This window comes from Canis lupus, chromosome 31, assembly GCF_048164855.1.
Source record: "Canis lupus baileyi chromosome 31, mCanLup2.hap1, whole genome shotgun sequence".
Taxonomy (NCBI): domain Eukaryota; kingdom Metazoa; phylum Chordata; class Mammalia; order Carnivora; family Canidae; genus Canis; species Canis lupus.
This window is the reverse complement of record NC_132868.1, coordinates 20,209,990-20,234,114: the sequence shown is the minus strand read 5'-3', so window position 1 is coordinate 20,234,114 and position 24,125 is coordinate 20,209,990. Positions and strand designations below refer to the sequence as shown.

At 38.0% G+C, this 24,125-nt stretch overlaps 1 protein-coding gene across 4 annotated transcripts; it reads left to right on the top strand.

Moving 5' to 3' along the window:
• The first annotated feature begins 5,043 nt into the window (after positions 1 to 5,043).
• Positions 5,044 to 23,902, top strand: TRA2B (transformer 2 beta homolog). Of its 4 annotated transcripts, XM_072807739.1 has the most exons (10): positions 5,149 to 5,338; positions 11,443 to 11,718; positions 16,593 to 16,726; positions 17,759 to 17,921; positions 19,000 to 19,188; positions 19,394 to 19,509; positions 20,399 to 20,482; positions 21,704 to 21,763; positions 22,320 to 22,393; positions 22,898 to 23,902. In XM_072807739.1, exons 4-10 carry the CDS (start codon positions 17,889 to 17,891, stop codon positions 22,906 to 22,908), a joined length of 567 nt encoding a protein of 188 aa, XP_072663840.1. In that variant the 5' UTR covers positions 5,149 to 5,338; positions 11,443 to 11,718; positions 16,593 to 16,726; positions 17,759 to 17,888; the 3' UTR covers positions 22,909 to 23,902. The 4 variants fall into 4 exon arrangements, with proteins under 4 accessions (XP_072663843.1, XP_072663842.1, XP_072663840.1 ...); XM_072807742.1 differs by lacking the exon at positions 11,443 to 11,718 and having other exon boundaries at positions 5,044 to 5,338; XM_072807738.1 differs by lacking the exon at positions 11,443 to 11,718 and having other exon boundaries at positions 22,323 to 22,393.
• Positions 23,903 to 24,125: the final 223 nt, after the last annotated feature.

The following is a 24,125-nucleotide window of genomic DNA, read 5'->3' as shown; positions in this document are numbered from 1 at the left end:
AAGTCAGATCCATTCATTCTCTAACGCCATTGCGACTGCTGTGGTTCAGACTTACTTGCTCAGTCTCTTTATTCCTTGTCTGGAACATTTAAAGAGGAACTGATTGCCTGGCTTGGCTGCTACTGGCCCAAATGATAACGTTGCATAAATTTGCAGAAGAAGGGCCTTCCTTTGGGTGTACAAAGCACATTGCCTGGGTATCAACCCTCCTGGCCCCTTGCTAGGCATGCCCTGCACAGCGGACTGCAGCTCTCTTATTCCTCATCTGCCCCTAGACTCCAGTCTTCCTTGGCCACACCACTCCACCACTTTTCTACAACCTAAACTTGACAATATAACTTACCTTTTAACCCCTCAGCACTTCCCTATTCCCTACTAAAAAAAATCTAAAACTCCTTAAAAAGGTATATATGGTCTTCTGTGATCTGCCTCGTGCTTTCTTCTCCAGTTTATTAAATAACTAAATGGACAAGAGCAAAACCATAAATCAAAGAAAGAATGAGCTCCTGAATTCGTAGAAAGGACAGAAATTGAACAAGGGTCTAGTCTCTATAAGTAGAAACAATAATCAAATTTGGGGGCAGCTATGGCTTTTCTGTAAACTGTGGGAGTAAGTCTCAGTTAAGAGAGTACTCCTAGGCAGGCACCTTATTTCCTTTTGCATATACTTCCCCTACCAAGACAAAGTATTTATGGTCATTTTTCCCCTATGTCTTGGCCTTTTATCCATATATTCCCATCATCAAGATCAGTGAGGCCAGCCTCTCAGAGTCTACCCACTCACTGTTTCCTCTCCATTCCTGCTGCCAGTCCTTTCCACCTTGTCGCCACAGCACAGGAACCACATCCCACACAGTCTCTCATTCAACAGCCTGGCCCTGTGTGTTGGAGATATAGACATGAGTGACACATAAGCTCTCCAGACTGACCTCCATGTCTTTGTCCGTGCCAGGACAATCTTCCCTGCTTTCAGCTAGTCAGTCTCCTGCTCAGGAACCTAAAAAAGTACCTGTTGCCTATTCAATCATTTCTAAATTCATACTTTGCTTTCATTCACTCAACAAGTGTAACTAAAGGCTTACTACATGCCAGGTATTGGTACTAGGTATAAACCAGTGGATAAGATAGGCATGGGCCCTGTCCTCAAGGAATCTTGTGAGGAAGAGAGACATAAAAGCCAAAATCAGAGAAATAATTATAAAATTATTGTTTAACTACAACTGTTATAAATAATATGAGGGGTGCTTATAAAAGCACGTAAACAAGAGATTTAATCTAAACCAGGAAGCAAGGTGAGGCTTGAGATCTGAGTAGCAGCCCAAGTATAGGTGTGTTTTGGGAAAAAGGGTGGTTGTTGAATATCCCAGGAAGAGGGAACAGCTTATTCAAAAGTGTAAGATTGAGGATACGAGGAGTGCGAGAAACTGCGTGCCTATAACATGGCAAATGAGTGGAAGAGTAGCAGATAAGGAACAGATCATGCAGAGAATTAGAGCTTGTATTAAGGTTTTTTGAATTTTATCCTAAAAGTTATGAGAAGCCATTGATCATTTCAGAGCATGTGGTACCATGACGTGACTTATGTCTTTTTCCCTCAACATTATATTATGAAAATGTTCAAACATAGTGGAGAGAATTGTACAATTAACACCTATCAGTTTGTTCCTGATCTAATTTTTAAATTACATCACATTGACAAGCATCTAGGTGTTAAAAAGGAGGAAAGAAATTTAATTTCTTCTTCTCGGGGAGGCTACCAGAAAGTTCAAAACTGGTACAGCTTGGCCAATAAAAGAACTAGAAATTAATAAGAGCATAAAAACACCAGGGATCATTGCAAAATTCAAAACAATTATTGGGGGAAAGTGTACTAGAATTTCATCTTTATAAACTATAACTCCAGGTCCAAGGTAATGGTTTGAAGAGTTTTATCACTTTTTTTTTTTTTTTTTTAATGATAGTCACACAGAGAGAGAGAGAGGCGCAGAGACATAGGCAGAGGGAGAAGCAGGCTCCATGCACCGGGAGCCCGACGTGGGATTCGATCCCGGGTCTCCAGGATCGCGCCCTGGGCCAAAGGCAGGTGCTAAACCGCTGCGCCACCCAGGGATCCCACTATTTTTTCTTATTAGAATTTGAAATAAAGTGCTTAAAGCTGTAAAAACTCCACAAACACTAATTCAATTTTTAAGATAATTGGAAAATTCCTTAGATAATTGATCTGATGAGGCCCTGATATAGGTAAGGGGCATGGAAAAGAAAAGAAAAAATTTTTATTATACAGAAAGAATTGATGAGCTATGTTAACTAAATAAGGAGGGGAGAAGTTTTAGCAGAGACATTTAGATAGCCAAGGGAAAAAAGAAGGAAAAAAAAAAGAGAAAAAATAAATAAAAAAAAATAGATAGCCAAGGAAGAGATTATTAAAATGATTATTTTAATTTTTGGACATGTTAATTTTTATAAGCCTCTGAAGTATCCAGGTAAAAATTCAGGCAGGCAACTGGAATTTAAGCACAAAACTGAGGAGGGTGTTCAGATGTGTGAATATAAAGCTGGAAGCCAGCAGCATGTAAGTCGCTGATTAAAACCATGAAAGCAGTGGAGGATGGCTCTGGAGAGTATGTAAAGAAAAAAAAATAGGACAATTGTCACCTTGAGTCATCACCAAACCTCTGGGTCAAAGGTGCCTTAAATACTGATGCTGAAACAAGTAAGACTCAAATTGCCAATTCTTACGACTCAGTAATAAAAAGACTGATAACTCAGCTAAAAAATGGGCAAGGTGGGATCCCTGGGTGGCACAGCGGTTTGGCGCCTGCCTTTGGCCCAGGGCGCGATCCTGGAGACCCGGGATCGAATCCCACGTCGGGCTCCCGGTGCATCGACCCTGCTTCTCCCTCTGCCTGTGTCTCTGCCTCTCTCTCTCTCTCTCTGTGACTATCCTAAATAAATAAATAAAATATTTAAAAAAATGGGCAAGGTATGTGAATAGACATTTCTCCAGGGAAGATCTACACATGATCAATAAACACATGAAAAGATGTTCAACATCATTATTAGGGAAATACAAATCAAACCCTCAATGAGATACCATTTCACACTTGTTAGAGTGTCTAGGATTATTATTATTTTTTAAGATTTAAAAAATTTACTTATTCATGAAAGACACAGAGAGAGGCAGAGACATAGGCAGATGGAGAAGCAGGCTAACCCCTGGGGATTGATCCCAGGAGCCTTGACCCCAGGACCCCAGGATCACTACCTAAGCTGGAGACAGATGATCAACCACTTAGCCACCCAGATACCGCAGTGGCTGGAATTAAAAGCTCCTCAAAATGTTAAACATAGAATTAGGATACAACTCAGCAATCCACCCCTAGGTATATTCCCAAAATAATTGAAAATGTATGTTCGACAAAACATCATAGCTGCTGTGATTACTCATAATGGTTAAAAAATGGAAAGTGCACTTTTGGGTACAAAAGTCTATCAACCAATGAATGAATAAATAAAATGTGATATATCTATATAATAAAATATTATTCACTAATTAAAAAGAATGAAATACTGATACATGCTACAGCATGCACAAGCCTTAAAAACACTACATTAAGAAGCTAATCACAAGGGACTTCATATTAAATATTTCTGTTTATATGATATGTTCAGAATAAAACTATAGAGACAAAGTAAACTTCAGATTCCTTAGAGCTGGCAGGGTTGCAGGAGGGTGGAGAGGGAGATGTACAATGACTATGAATGAGTACAGGTTTCTTCTTAGGGGTGATGAAACTGTTCTAAAATTGCTGTGATGCCTGCACAGTTCTATATGTACAATAAAAACCATTTGAATTATTCACTTTACTTTTTAAAGATGTATTTATTTGAGAGAGAGCGAGCACGGGGCAGGAGGGGGGAGGTGTGGAGTAAAGAGCAGAGCGAGAGGGAGAAGCAGACTCCCACTGAGCAGGGAGCCCCATGCTGGGCTGGATCCCAGGACCCTGGGATCATGGCCTGAGCCAAAGGCAGATGCTTAACACTGAGCCAGTCAGATGTCCCTAAATTAGTCACTTTAAATGGGAGCATGGCATGGTATGTAATCATCTTAATAAAGCTGCTTAAAAAAATCAAATGGCCCTTTACAGGTACCAAAAGTACCAAACCAGCCAGGTTATCATACTTCCTTTTTAATGGGTGATGGGTACATAGGATAAGGTCTGGATAGTACTGTGTTTATAAAAAAAAAAAAAAAAAAAAGTATAAGTGAACAAGAGCAGTTGAAACCGAGGCTGTTCAAGAACTGTCTATCACGCCATTGGGTAAGAGAAGAGCAGCCCGGGTGGCCCAGCGGTTTAGCGCCATCTTCAACCCAGGACCTGATCCTGGAGACCCGGGTCGAGTCCCACGTCGGGCTCCCTATACGGAGCCCGCCTCTCCCTCTGCCTGTCCCTCTCTAACAAATAAATAAAATCTTAAAAAAAAAAAATTAATCTTCCCTCCAGTGACATCATTGCAGTAGGCACCTCTGGCGCTTAAAATCATAGTTTACACCCGTGTTTAACGGTTCTTCCTTTCTGGACCACTAACTTCTTTCAGAATAGAGATTGTGTCTGATGTCAGCACCTGGAGATCTGAGAGTGCTTCACCATTTAATAGGTGCTCAAATGAAGGTTTTTTTCAGGAAGGATGCATCCACAACTGAAGCTAAATAAGTGCAAGGCGGTAAACCATGGGTCGCAGTAGAAGGACATGGGGTCTCTCCAACCAAAAGGCGGCACAAAAACTAATAAAGCACAAGAAAGGAATCAAGGATGGGAAAAAAGGGCATCTCCCCCTTCCCACCGCCGCGACGCTTTCCCTGGAAAGTTCCAGAAGAGATGAGGGCGTGGCCGGTGACATCACCACGCCCCTCGGCGACCACCAACCGCAGGCGCAGGCCGTCCAGCACGCTTACTTTCCCGCCTCGCTGAGACCCAGAGATGGTGGGTGGGGCTGGGCGGGCTGCGAGGCTTACGTCACGTCCGGTTCCGGACGCGCCGCCGCTAGAAAGGGAAGACCGAGCGCCGAGGGGCGGGGCCAAGAAAGCGCGCGTTCTGAAAGGGGAGGAGCCGGCTTAAGGAGCGCCGCGTCACGTCCGGCAGACTTAGAGCCCGTGCGGAGGCGGTGCGGAGCGCTTCGGTACTCGGCGGCTCGGGAGCCGGTGCGTTCTGTGAGGCTGCGGCGGAGCCTCTATACAGAAGGCGCCAGAGGTTGGCAGCTTCGATTGAAGCCCGTCGAGCGGCGACAGCAGCTAGGAGTCATGAGCGACAGCGGCGAGCAGAACTACGGCGAGCGGGTACGTAGAGGTGGTGCAGGGGGCGGCCGTGTGGTTCCAGCTTGCATCTCTTCCCAGGCCCGTCGGCCTCGGCTCCGGAGACGGGCGATTTAGACTCCGAAGTCTGAGTCTTGGAAGCACAGGAGTGGGGTTTTAAAAGCCCTTGCGAATAGTGTCGTTAGTCACGAAGTAGGCCACTGGCGGGTTTGTGTGGCCCGCAAGTCGAGACGGCGGTTTTTTTCCGTTAGAAGAGGGGAGAAAGATTAAAAATGGCCGCTGCGTCCCCTTGGTGTTGGGGGAGGGGAGCGGTATCTCATTTCGCCGTTGCTCTCCTGCGAAGCCTCGCTGCCGCCATCTTGGGCCGGCTGGCCGGGCGCGCTGCCAGAGGCACAAAATGGCGGAGCAGCCGCGCGTCAAGGCGGGCCCGCGCCTCACAGACCGAGCGGGGGGAGGAAGGCAGCGTTCTCTGGGAGGGTTGGCCCATCGTTTAGCTTTAGAATCGTTTTGTGGACCCCGAAAAGACGGAGTCTGGGGTGTTCTTGGGCCTTTTTTACGTCGGGGAAACTAATCCGAGGTAGACAAGTTCTGGGCCCGTTAGAGGGGGTTTCGCGCGGGCTTTTTGTCTGGCCTAAAGGGAGTGCTTTTTTCCGATATCGAAAGTGTTTTCTTTCAAAGGAAAAAATCGTTATCGGTATCCGATGGACGACACCCTGAGGCTACAGAGGTTTTCTTGTTTTATGGAGCAGATATTTATTTTCTAGGGGACTGTGTAGAAGAAACTGACGGGCAACCATGTATGGCGCCGTTATTTCCTTTGTTTTGAGGCATTCTACTTCTGTGAGCCACAGCTTATGTTGGTACACTTTGACTTTGCCTCCACTTAACCCAAATGTTGAGTTCGGTAGTGGTTTGATTAGATTGCGGGAATAAGACCGCTTCCGGGCTTAAAAAGCGTGAGGTAAATAAAGCGTGGTTGCAGGCCTTGGGTATTCATGAAGATGCAAAAATACACAAAGCCTGTCAATCTCGGGCATTCGGAGGATATGGAGAATTTCTTCGAGTGAGATTAATGAAAAGCACCAGAGAACATGATTTTTTTTTAACTTGGTAAGGATAAAGAAGTTGGGTGCTTTGACAGTTGACTTAAGTTTTGCCTTCTAGTGCCATCCTAAGATCTCAATAGCGGTCGTCAGGTAAATCTATTCAAATACACTAGCAAACTTCTATGAAACCGATTTGGGGCCCTTCATTAAGAGGGCATTTTTAAAAAACTTCCTGTCTTAGGCCCTGAAACTTTGTAAAATTTACTGTGTAATTTTGGAACCAAATCTGATTTAACTTGAGTAATGAGGCTTCACCTATTCAGAGAATACTGGCTTTTTACATTTTCCTTTAAGACGGTTGGTTGCACCAACATCAGTGCCTGTACGAGTATTTTTAAGCTCTTGCTGTCCACCGTAAGAAAGTTTGGACCCAACCTACAAATTGTTAAGCAGTGATTGCTGATTCTACCAGTTGACTATATACCGTTGAATCTAGTCATCGGTGTTTGGAACGGGGGAAGCAAATGATAACTTTTAAGTCTTCGGTTTTCTTAAACAATTACTGAGTACTTTTTTGCGCTGCGAAGAGAATACAAAATGGCCGGTTTCTGAGAAGCGCTCTTAGTTGAATATACCTGAATAAGTTACTTGGAATGGTGTGCTTGTGAAAACGAACATTGCCCAAAAATAAATTGTCGTATTTTACATAAGGGAGGAAATTGCTGAAGGTAGGTTCCTGGCTTGAAACAGCTCTGGGTTGCCATCCTAATAATTTGACATTTTTTGATTTTTTTTTTTCTGGTTAAAAATATAAATCCTTGTTTTTTCCACAATTTTGTTTACATAGGTTAGGTATTCGCTAAATTCTTATAAAGGAAAGTTACATGTTAGAAATTGATTTTTTTTTTCCTTACATAAGTTTTGAGTCCTGGAAGCATTTCTAAACTTCGTAGTTTTATTTGGCATTTTGTTTTGTATGTAGATTGCTTTCCAATTGGTGTATTGGAAGCCGAAGAGATTAGAATAGACCGTAAAAAAGGTTGTGATTCCTAAAGAACTCTGGCAAAACCCTAAAGCTTAATGGAACAGATTAGATATGATGCCATAAACAAGACTTAAGTGTTTGTAACAGGTCTGATTGGCTAAAAACATCCTTTGAACTGAAAGCCGTGAAAAAGTTGGATTCAGGGTAATAATCTTGGACATACCTGTTAATAGCGTCTCTGGAGCCTGAAAAATTGTAGTAAATCCACTCTAGACCCTTAAACCTATCAAACTTGATGTAAATCATTAGTAAAAGCCTGATTGGTACCATTAATGTAATCACGTGTAATACAAATCTCCTTGGTTTGGCTGGAATTCCACCCAACCCTCCCTTAATTTAGCAGTCCAGAATTGAGACGTCGCTGTTCCTGAAGCCCCAGCATAGTTCCGGAAGTATTTTTTCCCCATTTCTTTAAACTTTAGAAGTTCACTTCCTAAATAGGCTGGTTGCATGTGTACAATAAATTGTTCTGTTTGATCACCCCTATTGAGTGAATATACTGACACTTAGAACAGTGGTTCAGTGTGTGCCCCTATTTCGTTTTAAATGCGTACTCACGGTATATTCTAGAATTTTTGTCCACATCACATTTTAGTTATGGCAGAGTAGTTGTGGAACATTTCTCATGAACGTTGATAGATTTAAATTAAAATGTCTCTAGAGTCACTTCCTTGATGTAGCCGAACTTGTGCAAAATAAAATTTTTCATTTCCGAGTATAGTTCTTTTCCAGTACTTTCCAAAAATTACTGGCAAGCATTTTTGGGGAATAGTTGACCACCTTTGCAAAAAGAAGTATTCATAGCAGTTGTGTCACAATCTGGACAAGTAAGAATATAAGAGTTGGCTGCAAGTTTGGAGGTGAGGTACATGGTGATACTTGGGTAATCTTTAAGGACCAGTAATGGTCATAATATTTAGGATATGCGATGTTTGTGTGGTCTTGTTACTAGTTTAATGTTCTACCTTCCTAATGATTGTAATTTCTTTAGATTCTGCAAACACATCTATACTTAGAATCCAGACACAAAGGAAACACTATTGTATAGACCAGATGGTTTTGATTTCTGTCCTGCTGTCAAGATTACAATAGCAAGCAGTTTAAGAAAATATTCTGGTAGGGTATTGGCTATGGTTTTTGTAGAAGTAATATTTGCAATGTTAGGTACATTGTCTTTAGTCTTATTCTTTGTGGAAATGATTAGCATCTGGATACCATCCCATCAAACTGCTTTTCAGATTTCTGCAGTTTTTCTCTTCTGCTTAATCTTGGGTTGTCTTTCTGTATTCTTTGTTTTTAGCCCCTAACTTTGAATTCTGATTTTCAAAAACTGAAACATCTCAATCTATTTCTAAAGAATTACAGCCATCGCACCAGTTCCTTTAATAAAGGATTGAATTTCCAGTGGGAGGAAATAGTTTGCTTTGTTTTACTGTGAGTCTGGTTAGGTACAAGTCTCTTGAAGAAACCAGGTTGAAGAATATTTTTCTTGGTTTTAATGTTGATGTTATCTGGAACTAGAAGGTGGCATTTTCAAACTGAAATTACAAGTGATTACAAGGTAAGTACTCGTTTTGTCAAACGATTAAAGAGGAATCCGGTGATGAGAGATGTTAATATCATTTACCTTTTCTTCCTCTATCTCCAATAAAGCCCAAAACCTAAGTGATAAACTTAACATTTCATAGTTCACATTTTGCCCAAGAGAATAACAGACCTACAATACAATTGTGTATATTTTTTGAGCCTTTGCATTCTGTTATGATTAGTTTTCATTTGTGAATTTTTTTTTATTTTATTTTATTTTATTTTTTTTTAGAGGGAATAGAGATTGATGTTCAGGAAATTTTAAGTGTTTTATCCAAGCTTAGTTTTTTGGGGATGTGGGTTAACAACCAATTTTAGGTGGTGGTGTCACTTAGTTTTGTTTTTAATTAAGCCCAAAAGAGCTTTTCACTATAGCAAATTAGTTTTCAGATTCCCCAAAATCTTTTTGAATTGGGTTGTGGAAGTTATTTTCGGATTGCTACTTTGATCAACTTAGATTGCCCAATACTGCAGCATGCATGTATGAGACCCCTTTTCAGAGTCTATTATTGATGCAAGAGATGGGCTTACAAGTCAGATGAGCCAAGGAATATTCTGTCTTTTGAAGCTTTTTCTCCACTCAATCTTCTGATAGTGTTTGACCACAGAAAATTAAATAGTCCATTGATATGAGCATTAACCTTTAAATTTATAGCAGGATCAGCACATTTTTCTTTGCCCTGTTTCACGTTTTAAAATATTACCTTGTCAGTTCCCTACGGAGTTTATACACGTTTTTAAAAGTTATTTGAATTCCGGTTGTAATCCCTAGAGTCATTTTAACCAAAATTGTGCTGATGATGGGAGAAGTTTCTGCTTATTTCTAAGTAGGATCTCTTAACCAAATGGACAATAACATTAGCCCCAGTAGTTAGTTGTCTGGTTTTGTTAAAGTGGCCACTTGAGCTTAGTGTTAGTAGTTGAGTTGAAATAAACTTAATATTTACATTATCTACCAGCATGTTTTGATCTTCAAAAATAAAAGGAAGATGGTTGGGAAGGGATAATTAAAAAGGCAGGAAGGCGTCCATATTGAAAAGTTACGATACCTAGAGCTTTGGCCTCCGTTCTAGTATATTTATGTATCTAAGGCCCTGTATCAGTATGTTATCCTTAGGTGGCCTTAAAGAGGAAACCTGCTTGGGCATTCTGATTCCATGATTACATTTGTGCTGCCAGCAAACATTTCCCATTACATTTTAGTGATGGATATTAAAAGAAAATCAATTACTGTGACTCCCTTAAATAAAAAGCTATTTAAATTTTTTCCTGGACTAAACGATAATTGACTTTTTAAAAAAACTGGACTGAAATTTGTGCTTTCTTAGGAAAGACATCACAACACTTCCCACGATAGCCATGGTTGTCTTAATGCCCGGATATATAATGGCTTTTTTCCTTTTTTTTTTTTTTTTTTAAGAACCTTTAACCTTGCTCACCCCAAAAGAAAATAAAACTAGTAGTGAGGAAATTGTTAAATGAAAGATCATAAGGTGAAGTACAGGATAACAAGGAGAATGAGGATGCTTTGTGAGGACTATTTTGTTGAAGGTATTCAACAGACACTAGAATACTTTTTGATCTGTTTAGTGATGTGGAGTTTTTAATTTCAGGAGGTGAGCTATAATTTTCTCTCAATATTGCCACCTTTAAAAAGTAGGGTTTCTCCTTTGGACTGCAGAAGATTTTAATACTTTGTTCATTGAGGGGGAATTTACAGGAATCTTTGAAAACACCACTGTTGGATTCAAGTTTGTTCTGCTTTCCTTCATAGCTACATGGATATAGTAGTTGGTTGACCTGATTTTGTCTTTTTATGATTTTAGTACTAAATTTAGTAGTTAGACCATATTTTAAAATGTCACTAGAGCAGTTTTCTAAGGGTGGGTTTTGAGCACTTCAGTCCAAATTTTGATTTCCCTGATGTTGTCTTCTACAGCGCTCTTTAAACATGCAGTACAAAAGTGTGTGACATTAAATACATTTTGTTACCTTATTATCTAGACAAGTCACAAGTTGTAAAACCTCTCCAACCCTGAGCCTTGTCATTGTACAAATGAATTGTCCGTGCTTTCCTTTCTTGCACTTCTGTATTAATGTGTCATTTTTTTACTAGAAATGTGCTTTTGACACTTGACATTTTCTATTGATGAATACAATAAGTAAGAAGTGTGAAATGTAAAGTTCTTAAATGTTAGATTGAACAGCAAATGTTCAGTTGCGCACTTCGCTTTCAATTTAAGCATGATAAAAAATTTATTTGAAATAGTTGAGGTTGATACCTGATATTTTAGAACCAACAGGAAGCTAGTTTCAGTTTTTTGAGCTGCATACTCTAGCTTTTTTTTTTTTTAATCCAAAAAAGGGAATTTTTTTTCTAGTTTCAGTTTTGGCACTGGATTTTATCCTGGAGTTTTAAAATATCTTCATCCTGTTCTTTTTCTATTAAGGTTAATGTTGAAGAAGGAAAATGCGGAAGTCGTCATTTGACAAGTTTTATAAATGAGTATTTGAAGCTCAGGAATAAGTGAAGCTGAAATTTGAAAAAATAAAAGAAAGAATGCATGCTAATTATCAGACCAGAAGTCCCACTTGTAGAATATTGAGCAATTTGTGTGAAGTGGGGAAGATGAAAGAAGTCAGAATTTGAAACGGAAGAATGAAGAAAAGAAATAAAAATGAAGTTAAGATAAGAAGTAATCTGGAATCAGAAAGCACTACGCTAAGTAATTACTAGTCTGTTTATGTGTCCCTGTATATTTTGCTAAACATGCATGCATTATTTGTTTAATAGAAGAAAATATATACAGGGCAAAGAAGTGCCTTCCAGGGGAAACGTTTAAATTAGGTAATTCTAATTTTAACTTCTTAGTCAAATGATTGAAATGCAATTTAAAAAAATAACCCTTTGTAGTCAAATATGAGGCAGGAATGAGCTCTCCAGCATGGGTAACAGTTGCTTCATGTTGTCCCTCCAGATTTTTTCATCTGACTCTGCTGGTCCTGGGGCATGAGCGAGTACCTTCAGAGTTGGAATATATTTGTCATAGTTTTCCCAGAGACTGTTGCCAGGACAATTATAGAACCAACTCTCAAAATTTAAGCAAACTAGTGAACAGGGTAGTTAGCTCCTTTTGGCATTAATGAAAATTTTTCTTTCCAGATGGCATAGTGGAAAGCTATGACCTCTTAGGCCCTACCTTTTAAGTTGCAGGTTCTATATTCACAAGGATGATTCTTAATTCTTTCCTGTTTAATGCCTATTCCAGCTGAATGACTAGGATTACTGCTAAAAAAAAAAATACAGTAGCTTCCCTTAGAATGAGGTGGGTCACACAAGTGAACAGGATCTCTAACTCGGTGGCAATAGTGGTAGTTGCTTTTCATTCTGAAAACCGCTTTATTCCTTTTTCTCATTTTCTGCAATTAACAACTGTTATAATGATGTGAGTGGTATGGATTATAAAGTAGCTTTATTCTGGTTCCCCACTCCCACTAACTGGGAAAAAAAACTTTCAAAGTTCTATTATTTCCCCTTCTGTGTGTTTTTAGTTGAATAAAAGAACCAGGTGATCAGTGTAATGTTAACTTTTCAGTTGGATGCGACAAGTAACGGGTCAAAATTATATCCAGTGGTAGCTAACCAACAGTTGTCTTCTGTTGGGAAAGCTAAGGGTATCACTTCTCCTTCCTGAAATGAAGATAACCTAAACTTTCTCTGAGAGTTTTCAGATCTTCTAGCTCTTGGAAAAAGTGGCTTAAGTGACATTTCTAGAAGGATCTCTTTTCTGGAGGTTTTTAGGGCCAATTGTCAATGGAAGATTTGTGCTTTTTATAATTCTTGTGTTTTGCAAGGAGAAGAAAATTATTCCCATTTATGGTAGTATCCGGCACTTGTTTTGTCCCAATTATTTGTAAAATATTTTTGCCATGTATAAGTAACATTAAGTTAATTTGTATTCTGAATTACATACAGATTAGGTAGAGAGCTAAGGTAAAAGAGATGTGAGTAGATACTCTGTTTAAGTCCTTGTATTCTATTATCGGGAGATCTGAAAGGTCCTTGTCCAAAAGAGGAAAGACCTATTAGGCCTCTATGTGGAAGGAAAGTAGTTTGGAATTGATTAAATGGCCAAAGCTGGATAGATGTATGGCAAAACTAAACAGTGATGCTGGTGGACTGTCCTTCAGGGTTTCCCCCACCACCACCCCTTGGCCAAAGCATCTTGGAGTATGACAGTGCCTCCTTCTCTCATCCTGTCCTAGTTATTAGGGTGGTAAGAGGGAGATGGATGGGCCTCTTGTCCTGGGCAGGTGGAACAGAGAAAATGAGAGAAAGTTCGAGGAAGATGCTTTTGCCAAGAAAAATCAGTAAGTAGGAAATATAATACTCTGAAATTGAATAAATAATTAGGCTTTAATTAGCATCTTGTATGGTGCTCATAGGAAATGGTCAACTCCAGAATTACTAAAATGAGCTTTAGTTTAGGGACCTGTATTCTTAAATGCTGTGTAGGTTTACTGCATTATCTCTGTTTAAGAGCCACTGTTTAAAATCTAAATAATTGAATCCAGTTTCTAAAATAATACAGGAGAAACTTAATGATTTGATTCACATGGTTTCTACTTCATCTCTTTCAAAAATGTCTAAGATACTGCCATTCTTGGAATAGGAAGATGAAGTTATTTTGTTGAAAGGATTAGGTTTTTTCCTGACCTGCTCTTTTTACGTTCTATATTGTTAGTATATGACTAAGATCCAATCTATAAAAACTTGATTCTCTGAGCAAAAATTCAGGGAATTTTTTGGCTTTATGTTTATTAAGTTCATGGTCCTTTTGCTTGAGGTATTAATGTCCAGAGTAGTGTTTTTGGTAGGGTTTTAATGCATTGACACAAAATTTTTCAGCCCTGTGAGTGGACTTTAGAGTTTTCTTTGTGAGGAGGCTTTCCCAGTTGGTTGTGTAGATTTGCCCACTGATTAAGGTTTAAAGTTAACTTTGAATTTAGATTTGCCTAATTTAGGTCTCCTTTCTTCTGGACAGGCTAAATTTTCTTGAATATGTTTTCAAACCAGTTAATGGCCAGCATAACTACAAAAAGGGGTTTAACTTCTTTAAGAAACATCCTTGACACGAAAGGTGGGAAGAGATAGAGACATTGTTTAGGTGTTGGTCTAACCAAGCTTCAGTATTATAAAAGGGAAAGTCTTTGCATTTTTGGCTGGTGTTTCTATTCCTGGTCTAAGAAGTGATTGCTCACAAAATGTATATGCATATAGCCAGTCAGTTTTAGGGCCTGAGAGAAAAGCTTAGAGTTTCACAGATAATGTGTCTTTGGCCCTTTATCTTCTTTTCTTAGTGTGAGCAGACTAGTAAAGCAGGTTAGAATAAGGTTTTTCTGTTTAGTGAAGCAAGAGGCTTAAAAAGATCTTCCTATCCTCTCTTCTTTTATATTTTGGCCCCTGGGCTTACTATTTGTTGACTACAAGTATTTTATTGGTAATCTTTTAACTCTTATTGGGAGTTAAGGTGAGCATATTCCGCTCTCTTTTCCAGAGTAAACTGTTTTCTTTGGTTTACAGTAACAGCTATAATCATTCCATGAAGTAATCATTTCTAGCATTGAAATAAACAAAGGCAGTTAACCTTGGGGGTCCCTGTTTTCTAGTTTTTCTTTTAGATTTGCTTTTGCCTGTGATGTCAGAAACCACACCCCTATTATTGAGAATTTCTTTGTCCAAGGAGAGGAGGGCAGTGGATTGTGCTTTTAAATGTCTGAGTATGCAGAATATTTCCCAGAGAATGCCAAGAGATTATTTATTGGGGTCCCTAAAGCTGCAGTACACCTTTAACCATTCCTTGTTGTTAAAGGTAGCTGTTTTCACTAATAAGAATATCATCTTTTTCTTTGAATCTTTTTACAGTCACTCATGGGGGGATGGAGAGGAGGCGGTCACATTTTATGTCCCTTCACACCGTGTTTTATATAATGAAGTCTTAACTGGGAAGTTTTCTAGAATTGTTTTCAGGCCTAGAGACCAGAAGTTGTTTTGCTGGCTGAGTTACTTTCTTTCCTATTCTAAACTTGAGTTTCTTTTGTATTGCATATAACTTTTTTTCCCTGAGCATCATAGAAGTGATCTTTCAAATTTTCTCCCCTCATGTTGTAGAACACAGAATGTAATCTAAAAAGGCTGTAACTATAATTTAATATCCTATGCTATTCTTTTTAAGAATGTCCAGAATACTCTGAAAATCTACCACACAGGGAGGTCTCCTGTGATCACTTTTATCCAATAGTTTCAACATAAAGTCTTACCCCCCTCCAAAGACTTACTGTAATGTTTTGGTTCCTTTTGAGTCTGGCCATTTCTGCTTTATCTTGGGTAGAAAGGCTTTACTAGACTTGATGCCTTTTAATATGCCTTAAGTTGGATAACCTGAAATAAGGTTGTCTTCTTTGATATACATACCTTAGCTATCAGCCTCAGTGGGTTTGTTCTCTTAATCCGCTGTTTCTGTTTTGGTGCCTTGGCAGAATATTTCCTTAGTTCCATTATTTTATATGGTTGTCTTTTCTGCTGAGTTGACTGTATGCTTTGGCTCATTGATGAGCCAGTTACCCTGTTTACTACCCATTCTTTCTCTGATTTCTTTAGAGATCTTCATTACTGTGCCATTTATCTACCAGGTAGTCTAGTTTTGATGGGAAAGCTATACAGTATATACCTAGACTTTGGTTTTTATGTACAATTCTGAACTCCCTCCCTTCCTGGACCCAGATAGAGCCCCTGATTTAATCTGTTCTTGTTTTAATATGTCCTTTATGTACCTTTCCTAGTTATTTATTCCTTGATCCCTATCAGTTTGCCCTGGTTCATCTCCATTTAGCCAGGGAAGCTGTAGATTTCTGGCACTCTTTCAGCTCTTCCTTCTGTACAGTTACTACCTTTCTGCCATGGCTCCATCTGGTTGCTTTGAGATTCTTAAGGCCCTCCCACCATGGTTAGATGGAATAAGGTTTAGTGTTCTTCAGGCTGGTCCTTGCTTTCCACTAAGTTTCTGCCTTTTGCTAGGACTTGAAGCAGATTGTCCCCTGCCTCGATTTTTCTCCACTCAATAATAAATATAACTTGAAGTTTGAGGTCTTATGGGAAAAAAAGGAATTTTAAAAGTAAGTTTTGTGAGTCTCTCAAAGGATTTTGTTTTATTGATGGCAACTTGATTGAAATATAGGTATAAGGTACAGGTGTCATAGTTAATAAGATTCTTTCTCACCCTAGTCTTTATGGAGTAACAATCCCAAAACACAATCCTTGGACAGTTCCCTTAACTGCTTGGCTTTGGCACCCCTTTCTGAAGAGTGGGGTCAGTTAACTCTTATCCCTGCTCCAGAAAAGGTGGAAGTTTAAGTTAATTGGCCTATGTCAGTTGGAGCAATGTAAATATACCAGGTATATTCAATTCCTGCCCTTACCTATGTTTTTCTTATCTTGGAAGGGGATTGCTTTCCCTCACCATTTATCTCACAGCAGCTTATTTGTTTTTTAAAGTTGCCCAGAAAGTATACAAATTAAACTTTTGACATCTACGTGTAGGAATCCCGTTCTGCTTCCAGAAGTGGAAGTGCTCATGGATCTGGGAAATCTGCAAGGCATACCCCTGCAAGGTCTCGCTCCAAGGAAGATTCCAGGCGTTCCAGATCAAAGTCCAGGTCCAGATCTGAATCTAGGTAAGAAAGACTGTCTTGGGATTTTCTTCTGTTACTCTTAGCTTTGAAATTGGTGTGTGCTTTGAAAATTAGGAAGATAGAGAGGGTTAGATCATTTGTTGGCTTATTTAATATTGGTACTAGCAATGAACTTAATCATAAGTTCTGAGACAGAAGACTAAGTGGTTAAGAGCCTGGGCTTTTGGCGTTAGGGTTCAAATCTTACCTCTATTTTTTCTGGCTTGGGCAGATACTTAACCTTTTTCCACCTTAACTTCCTTATCTTTAAAAGGCGAGTTAGTGAGCAGTAGTTCTTCAGAATTGTGAGGATTCACGATGAGTTTAGGTATGACAGACTGCAGAACATTGGCTTTCGTAACTACAATTCTTGATAAATAGGTGTAGTCTAATATACATGTGTGTACAAAACAAAAATACCTTAACACAGCGCCTTTTTTTTTTTTTTTTTTAATGTTGATGAATAGTAGGCTATATGTCCTCCTTTGCCCAGGACAAGCCCCAGTTTATGCCTATTGTCAGGCATAATTAACTGTACTTCTTTTCTTTCTTAAATGTATCCTGTCTGGTTTAGATGACAGTTCATATGATCACTGTAGTTAAGAGCAATTGATTGGTTTTAAAACACTGCTGGAGGAAAACTATGGTGATGGTGATTTTATCTTAAGTGAATGATGGGCATAATGGGAGAAGCTGAAAAATAGAGGGTGGTATTCTGAGGGGGAAAGTGGCCACAAATCAAGCTAGTGTGAAGTGCTGCATGTCTTATGAGTATGAAATTTTTGAGTGTTCGTCTTGAGCATGTTAGTTTTGATCTCCTTGATCTTAATTATCTTAAATGGAAGAGAGCTGGTAGTGGTTTGGAGCTCTTCCTAACAGAATTGAGATGACTGTAGATAAATTAGAAAAATCTTGATCTCCTGTTAGTGTATGTCTGAGTTGTGTTCTATCACTTTAACTCTAGATTAATTAGAAGAAGTGAAAGCTGCATCTTACCAGTTACTTAGTTATGACCTTGAAGCCTTTGTCTTACAGGTCTAGATCCAGAAGAAGTTCTCGAAGGCATTATACAAGATCAAGATCTCGGTCCCGCTCCCATAGACGATCCCGTAGCAGGTCTTACAGTCGAGATTATCGAAGACGGCATAGCCACAGTCACTCTCCCATGTCTACTCGCAGGCGTCATGTTGGGAATCGGGTAAGGTGAAAAAATTATTGTTGAAGCAGTTTCCTTTTGTTTTGAAATGACTGATTATATTTGTTAATGGACCTTTAGCGGTGAATACACGAGTTCTTTAGAGACTTTTTAGTGTTTTGAGGATAGTCTCTTCAAAGATACCTAGGTAATGGTGTACATTTTGTCAATCAGTCACACGTAAGCAAGACATGACGGTGTGGCTCGGCTCATCAAATAGGAAATCCACTTTTTGCATTACTGTTAAAATACTAATGTTAGGTCTCATAACATGTTGGTATGTACCATACTAATATTGGATTTTTCTGGGTTAGCTTTATTATTTTTTTAGAATGCTTTCTTGGTTTTCCCATTTTAATTTTAAGTGAGTTCATTTTGAGTACTTTGTTTTTCCTTTTAGCTTATAGAGATAATGCTATTCTTATGCTTAGAATAAATTCCTAGGATGTGAATCCCTTGGGTAAATTCCCCCTCCTGTTTCCCACCACAAAAATGCCAGTTTTGATATTCACTAGTATGAGTCCCTGTTTCCTCCTCCATTCACACACGGGTTTAATTCTGAGGGTGAACTTCATTTTGCCGTTTTTCTGCCCATTCTTGGGGGGCTTGGGGGGCAGAGGGAGGGATTCTTCAACCAGGTTCCATAGTTAGCATGGGATCCCATGTGGGGCTTGATCTCAACCCGGAGATCATGATGTGAGCCAAAATCAAGAGTCGGGTGCCTAACCAACTGAGCACCCAGGTGCCCCTTTTCTGCCTGTTTTTTAATGCTTGCAGCTATTGCCATAACACTAATTTTAAATTCTAATTGTTGGTATGCCTGGTTGGCTCAGCAGTTGAGTGTCTGCCTTTGCCTTGGGGCATGATCCTGGAACTCTGTGACTGAGTCCAGCATCAGGCTCCCCCACAGGGAGTCTGCTTTTCCCTCTGCATGTCTCTCTCATGAATAATCTTTTTTAATAATTTTTTTAAATTCTAATTGTTGATTTAAATCTACTTTATTAGTGACATTTGAGGTAATTTATTTTAACTTTGGTTTATGATAAATTTTGAAGTTTAAAATTTATTTTCCCATTTCTAGGCAAATCCTGACCCCAACTGCTGTCTTGGAGTATTTGGATTGAGCTTGTACACTACAGAAAGAGATCTAAGAGAAGTGTTCTCTAAATATGGCCCCATTGCTGACGTGTCTATTGTATATGACCAGCAATCTAGGCGTTCCAGAGGATTTGCCTTTGTATATTTTGAAAATGTAGACGATGCCAAGGAAGTAAGTTAAAAGTCTACCTGTATCTTTGTAAAATAGTGCTACTATTGACTCTTAAGTACTAATGAACTTGGATAGGACAATTTTTTTAGGGTATGTTTATTTATACATTTACTTATAAATATGTAGAAAAATCTAATTTATAGTTTAGTGGATAGTTCGTGGCTTCGTCCAGGGTGTACATAATAACTTAATGTATCTTTCGAAGGCAAAAGAGCGTGCCAATGGAATGGAGCTTGATGGACGTAGGATCAGAGTTGATTTCTCTATAACAAAAAGACCACATACCCCAACACCAGGAATTTACATGGGGAGACCTACCTAGTAAGTTTTCTTTTTAAGATAAAGATGGATGGCTGAGTGCATTTTCTGTAAGAACTCTATGTACTAGGAGAAAGTCTGACGTTTCATCCAGTCCTGCCACTAGGACTATAGTGGACTAGGACATTATAGTCCTTGGAACTATGACTATAATGCCATAGATCATTCTGGGCTTTTTTTTTTTTTTTTTTTTTTTAACTCCGTAAAACTGTTCAAAAGAATAATCAGTGGAGACATGGTACTTGTGCTGCACACTGTAATTGGTAATTAATAGTCTTGATTAGAACATTTTTTCATAATGGAATCTTAATTATTATAGTAAAGTCAGCTTTGTAACATTACTTGTGTGCATGTTTTAGTTTTTCTTTAAATATTCTCACTTCTGAAACGACATTCATCCAAATATTTTAATTTTCCCTCCTAGGAGAATATGTGGGCTTAACAAATAAACTTTTGAAGGCAAGTTTAGCAGAATGTGTGTATCCCTTAACCAAAAGTTTTTTTGTTGTTTTTAGGTCTTTTTTTAAATATATATTTATCTACATTATTATAGGGGCCAGAGAAAGGACAGTGTTTATCTAATGTCAGTGGAATCTTAAACCAGGAATATTGTTTTCCAGTTAACTTTCCTATTAGAAAAGGCCCATCTATGAATTAATTAGGGTAATATTTATTAGAAAATGATCTTCATTTTTTGCCCAATAAAGGAGAGTAAAGAGATTATACTTGAAGCAGTTGTCCAGTCATGTCTTTAGAGCTCAGCTGTGGCCTCCAAGACCCAAATGAGCCATCGTGCTATTGTCTGAACAGTTTTAAACAGTAACAGTCATATGTAGTTAAATAGGGAAGGAATGACATAAGGTATCTTATGAAGGTATATTATTATTCATAGTGGCAGCTCACGCCGTCGGGATTACTATGACAGAGGATATGATCGAGGCTATGATGATCGTGACTACTATAGCAGATCATACAGGTAAGGTAACCATAAAATGAGATTTAAGTTGCCAAAAATTAAAAGAAGTATCTCCTCCTGAATCAGTTGCAACATAATTTAAGGCAGTGCTACACCTAAGTTTTCATCTTTATTAAAATCACTTTTTATATATTAAATACAGAAACCTAGATTTTTTTTCTTTTTTTCAGAAACCTAGATTTTTTTTAAGGTTTAAGTGTCTAGTCAGTTTAATATGTACATGTATTTTTTTTTTAATTTCTTTTTACATTTTTATTCATGAGAGACAGGGCGAAGCAGGCTCCTTGCAGGGAGCCTGATGTGGGACTCCATCCTGGGTCTCCAGGATAATGCTCTGGGCTGAAGGCGACGCTAAACTGCTGAGCCACCCGGGCTGCCCCTGTATTTTCTTAAACGTCAAGTTGTAAGCCAACTGAAATCCTTTTAAAGTCATTGCTTTATAAAGCCATTTTTATTGTTTCTAATGTATGATGCACTGGAGAAACGGAAAAACTAAGTCTTATAAGAGTGCAAAGAAGTAACTGCTAAAGAGCAGTAATTTAGCAAAACAATGGCTAGAAGTTTTTTTTTTTTTTACTACCAAAAGATTTTATACGTTTTCCTTTTTAGGGGGTTAGTATGGAAATAAATACTTAGAATACTTTTGAAGATAAAAATGGGGTAAAATTATTTTAGCTGCAGCAGGTCACTTAGACCCTGTCTTGCTTGTGAAAATGTCAATTGTATAATAGGTACTGACCCCAATAGTAATCCTTGATGCCTTATTGAGGTGTGGGGGCCTTTTTTTTTTTTTTTTTTTTTGGTACATTATTTGGAATGTTTAAAGAAGTTAAAATGGTCAGCCTACTATCTGTGGAAGTAAACCTTTAAGCATGCTTCTGATACTATGGTCCAGCATTTTATCCCCAACAAAAACTTTTTTTGAGAGAACATTTGTGTGTTAATTGGCACTTAGGGATTAATCTATGTGGGGGCTTAGAACGTTAAACTTTCAGGTTTTAATTCAGTTAAGCATTTACTTTAGAAATGTAATTTGTTCTGTTACTCATTTTAGCCACCAGAGAGAGCTCTATGCCAGTTTGTAAAAAGGGTGGCAAAGGTAGCACTTAAATCACTTATTTAAAAACTACTTTTCACTTTTCTGGGAGTTCTAATTTTACTGTATAAATGTATCATTTTTAAAACTTTAAAAAGAAATGTGTTGCTTTTCTGCCTTTACAGAGGAGGTGGTGGAGGAGGAGGAGGATGGAGAGCTGCTCAAGATAGGGATCAGATTTACAGGTATGGCAAAGTATTTAAAATCTGCACAGTAAAATGGCTCACCTAAAGACACTTGGTTTTACTAGAAGTATGTTTTAGTAGTTAATTACAAGTTGCATACACAAATTGGATTGCATGAAATTCATAAAATACTAAAACTGGAACCAGTGATAGTGTGTATATACATGACTTCATTTTATGTTTACAGAAATGAATTGGGCTTATACTAGGCAATTACTCAGTGGCACCATTTTGAACCTTAACATGAGATAGCACAAATTAAGGTCACTGATAAGCATTTATTTAAGTTTTCATTCGTTATAGCTATTTTTTTTGTACTATTGCATTTTTGTTAGCTTTTAATGAGCATCTCAATAAGCAAGTGAATATACAAGTCTTACAAAACCACTTTGAAGCACTAGTAAAATTTATTTTGGGAGTTCATCAAAAGGTGTTTGGGTTTAGTGGTTTTTGTATTTAAAACAGACTTTGAAAATAACATGACTATTGGTGATCTTTGTCATTTAATCTAACTTCAATCTATGGAGTCTTAGATGGTTTTGACATTTGTTTACAGAAGGCGGTCACCTTCTCCTTACTATAGTCGTGGAGGATACAGATCGCGTTCTAGATCTCGATCATACTCACCTCGTAAGTTTTTACCTTGATACGATTTTATGTATTACAATAAACTTCTTGAATTTAAATTATGGCAGATAGTTAATTCAGGTAGTTTTATCTATATTATAACATATACCCTCCATTTTTGTAAGTTTCAAGGAAGTATATTGAAATGATCTTGGAATCTTGTTGCTAACCCAAAAATAGTAAATGTATACTAAATTCTGGTCACCATTTGTTGTAGCATTTTTTTTAAAGGGGAGTGCTTCTAATTTTGTACAGCCTGGAAACAATTGGGTGGCTTTAAAAACTTAGTTCTTGTGGGTCAAGTTACACTTCCATAGCTATTTCTATTTAATGTCAGTTCTTTGATTTCTAGTGTAACCCTTAATAGGAGAGTCTTCCTCTATTTTTACAGGAGAGAATCTGATGCATAGAATTTTCGAATGGTAGAATAGTCTGAAAGTCTCAACATTAAAGTATACTTGATAAATATGCTTCAATACTGAGAGACTGATTATTATTTCTTCCTAGGTCGCTATTAAAGCATGAAGATGAAGACTTTCTGAAACCTACCCTAAAGTTGGGATATTGTTTGTGGACAATATTTTTTATTGTCTCCTGTTTAAAAAGTGAACAGTGCCTAGTGAAGTTAGGTGACTTTTACACCTTTTATGATGACTACTTTTGGTGGAGTTGAAATGCTGTTTTCATTCTGCATTTGTGTAGTTCGGTGCTTTGTTCAAAGTTAAGTGTTTTCAGAAAAGTATGTTTTGCATGTATTTTTTTACAGTCTAAATTTTGACTGCTGAGAAGTTTCTATTGTACAAAACTTCATTTAAAAGGTTTTTCTACTGAATCCAGGGTATTCTGAAGATCGAAGCCTGTGTGTAAAAATGTTACCAAATGGTAAAAAGCAACAATAAAGTTTGGTTTTTACTTTTCTTTCTAACATCAATGCTTAGCAGAACTGTTCAGATTAGGTTGTCAGTAGTAAATTTCAAGACAAAAATACCCATTTTTCTCCAATCCATGAAACATACTATACTTACTATACCTGCAACTAAGTGTTAAAAATTATGCTCTGTAACCCTGTACTGCTAGTATTAGAACTAAAAAATTTTCAATACAGCCAATGCTTAATGCTTCTATAACTGTGGATTTGTCAGCCTTTATGTAATCTGTATTATATAAAGCAGGGGATAAGAAAAGAGGTACACAATGTATGCCTTTAAAAGGCTATTTCTTAAAGCTGTTACAAGGGGATAATGGTATTTCAACTAGTTATCAGCAAGTGACAAATACATTCCACCACAAATGTACTCTTGTTCTTCTAGCTTTTAGACTATGGAAAAAACTGAGTGCTTCAGAGTTCGGAAAGAGAAGGGAACACTACACCTGTGTTGTGGATGAACTGAAGACTTTGCCTGTTCATTTTTTAAATATTATTTTCAGGTCCTTTGCTTACCAAAGGAAGCCCAATTTCACTCAAATGTTTTGAGAACTGTGTTTGAATAAATGCAAATGAAAAGAGTAAAAGGCTGGTACAACTCAGTTGACATATAGAAGATTTTGTTTCAACCTTGTTACTTCTAATTAGAGGGTTTTTTTTTTTTTTAAATAGTTTAAGTCCCTTGTACAGTATTCCTTGGGCTGAAATGTGGTGGTTTTTTTGCTTTTTTAAAAAATATATAAATTGTACATTCCTGGAAAGCACATATTAAGAGGGGAGTTAGGTACATGAGTGTCTTCATTTGGATGG

Excerpts from the sequence above, each read along its gene's own strand:
- TRA2B (XM_072807742.1), top strand. The coding sequence starts at position 5,303 with ATGAGCGACAGCGGCGAGCAGAACTACGGCGAGCGG. Across the intron at positions 17,922-18,999 it reads GGCGTCATGTTGGGAATCGG|GCAAATCCTGACCCCAACTG; the intron begins GTAAGGTGAAAA and ends TCCCATTTCTAG. Across the intron at positions 19,510-20,398 it reads TACATGGGGAGACCTACCTA|TGGCAGCTCACGCCGTCGGG; the intron begins GTAAGTTTTCTT and ends TATTATTCATAG.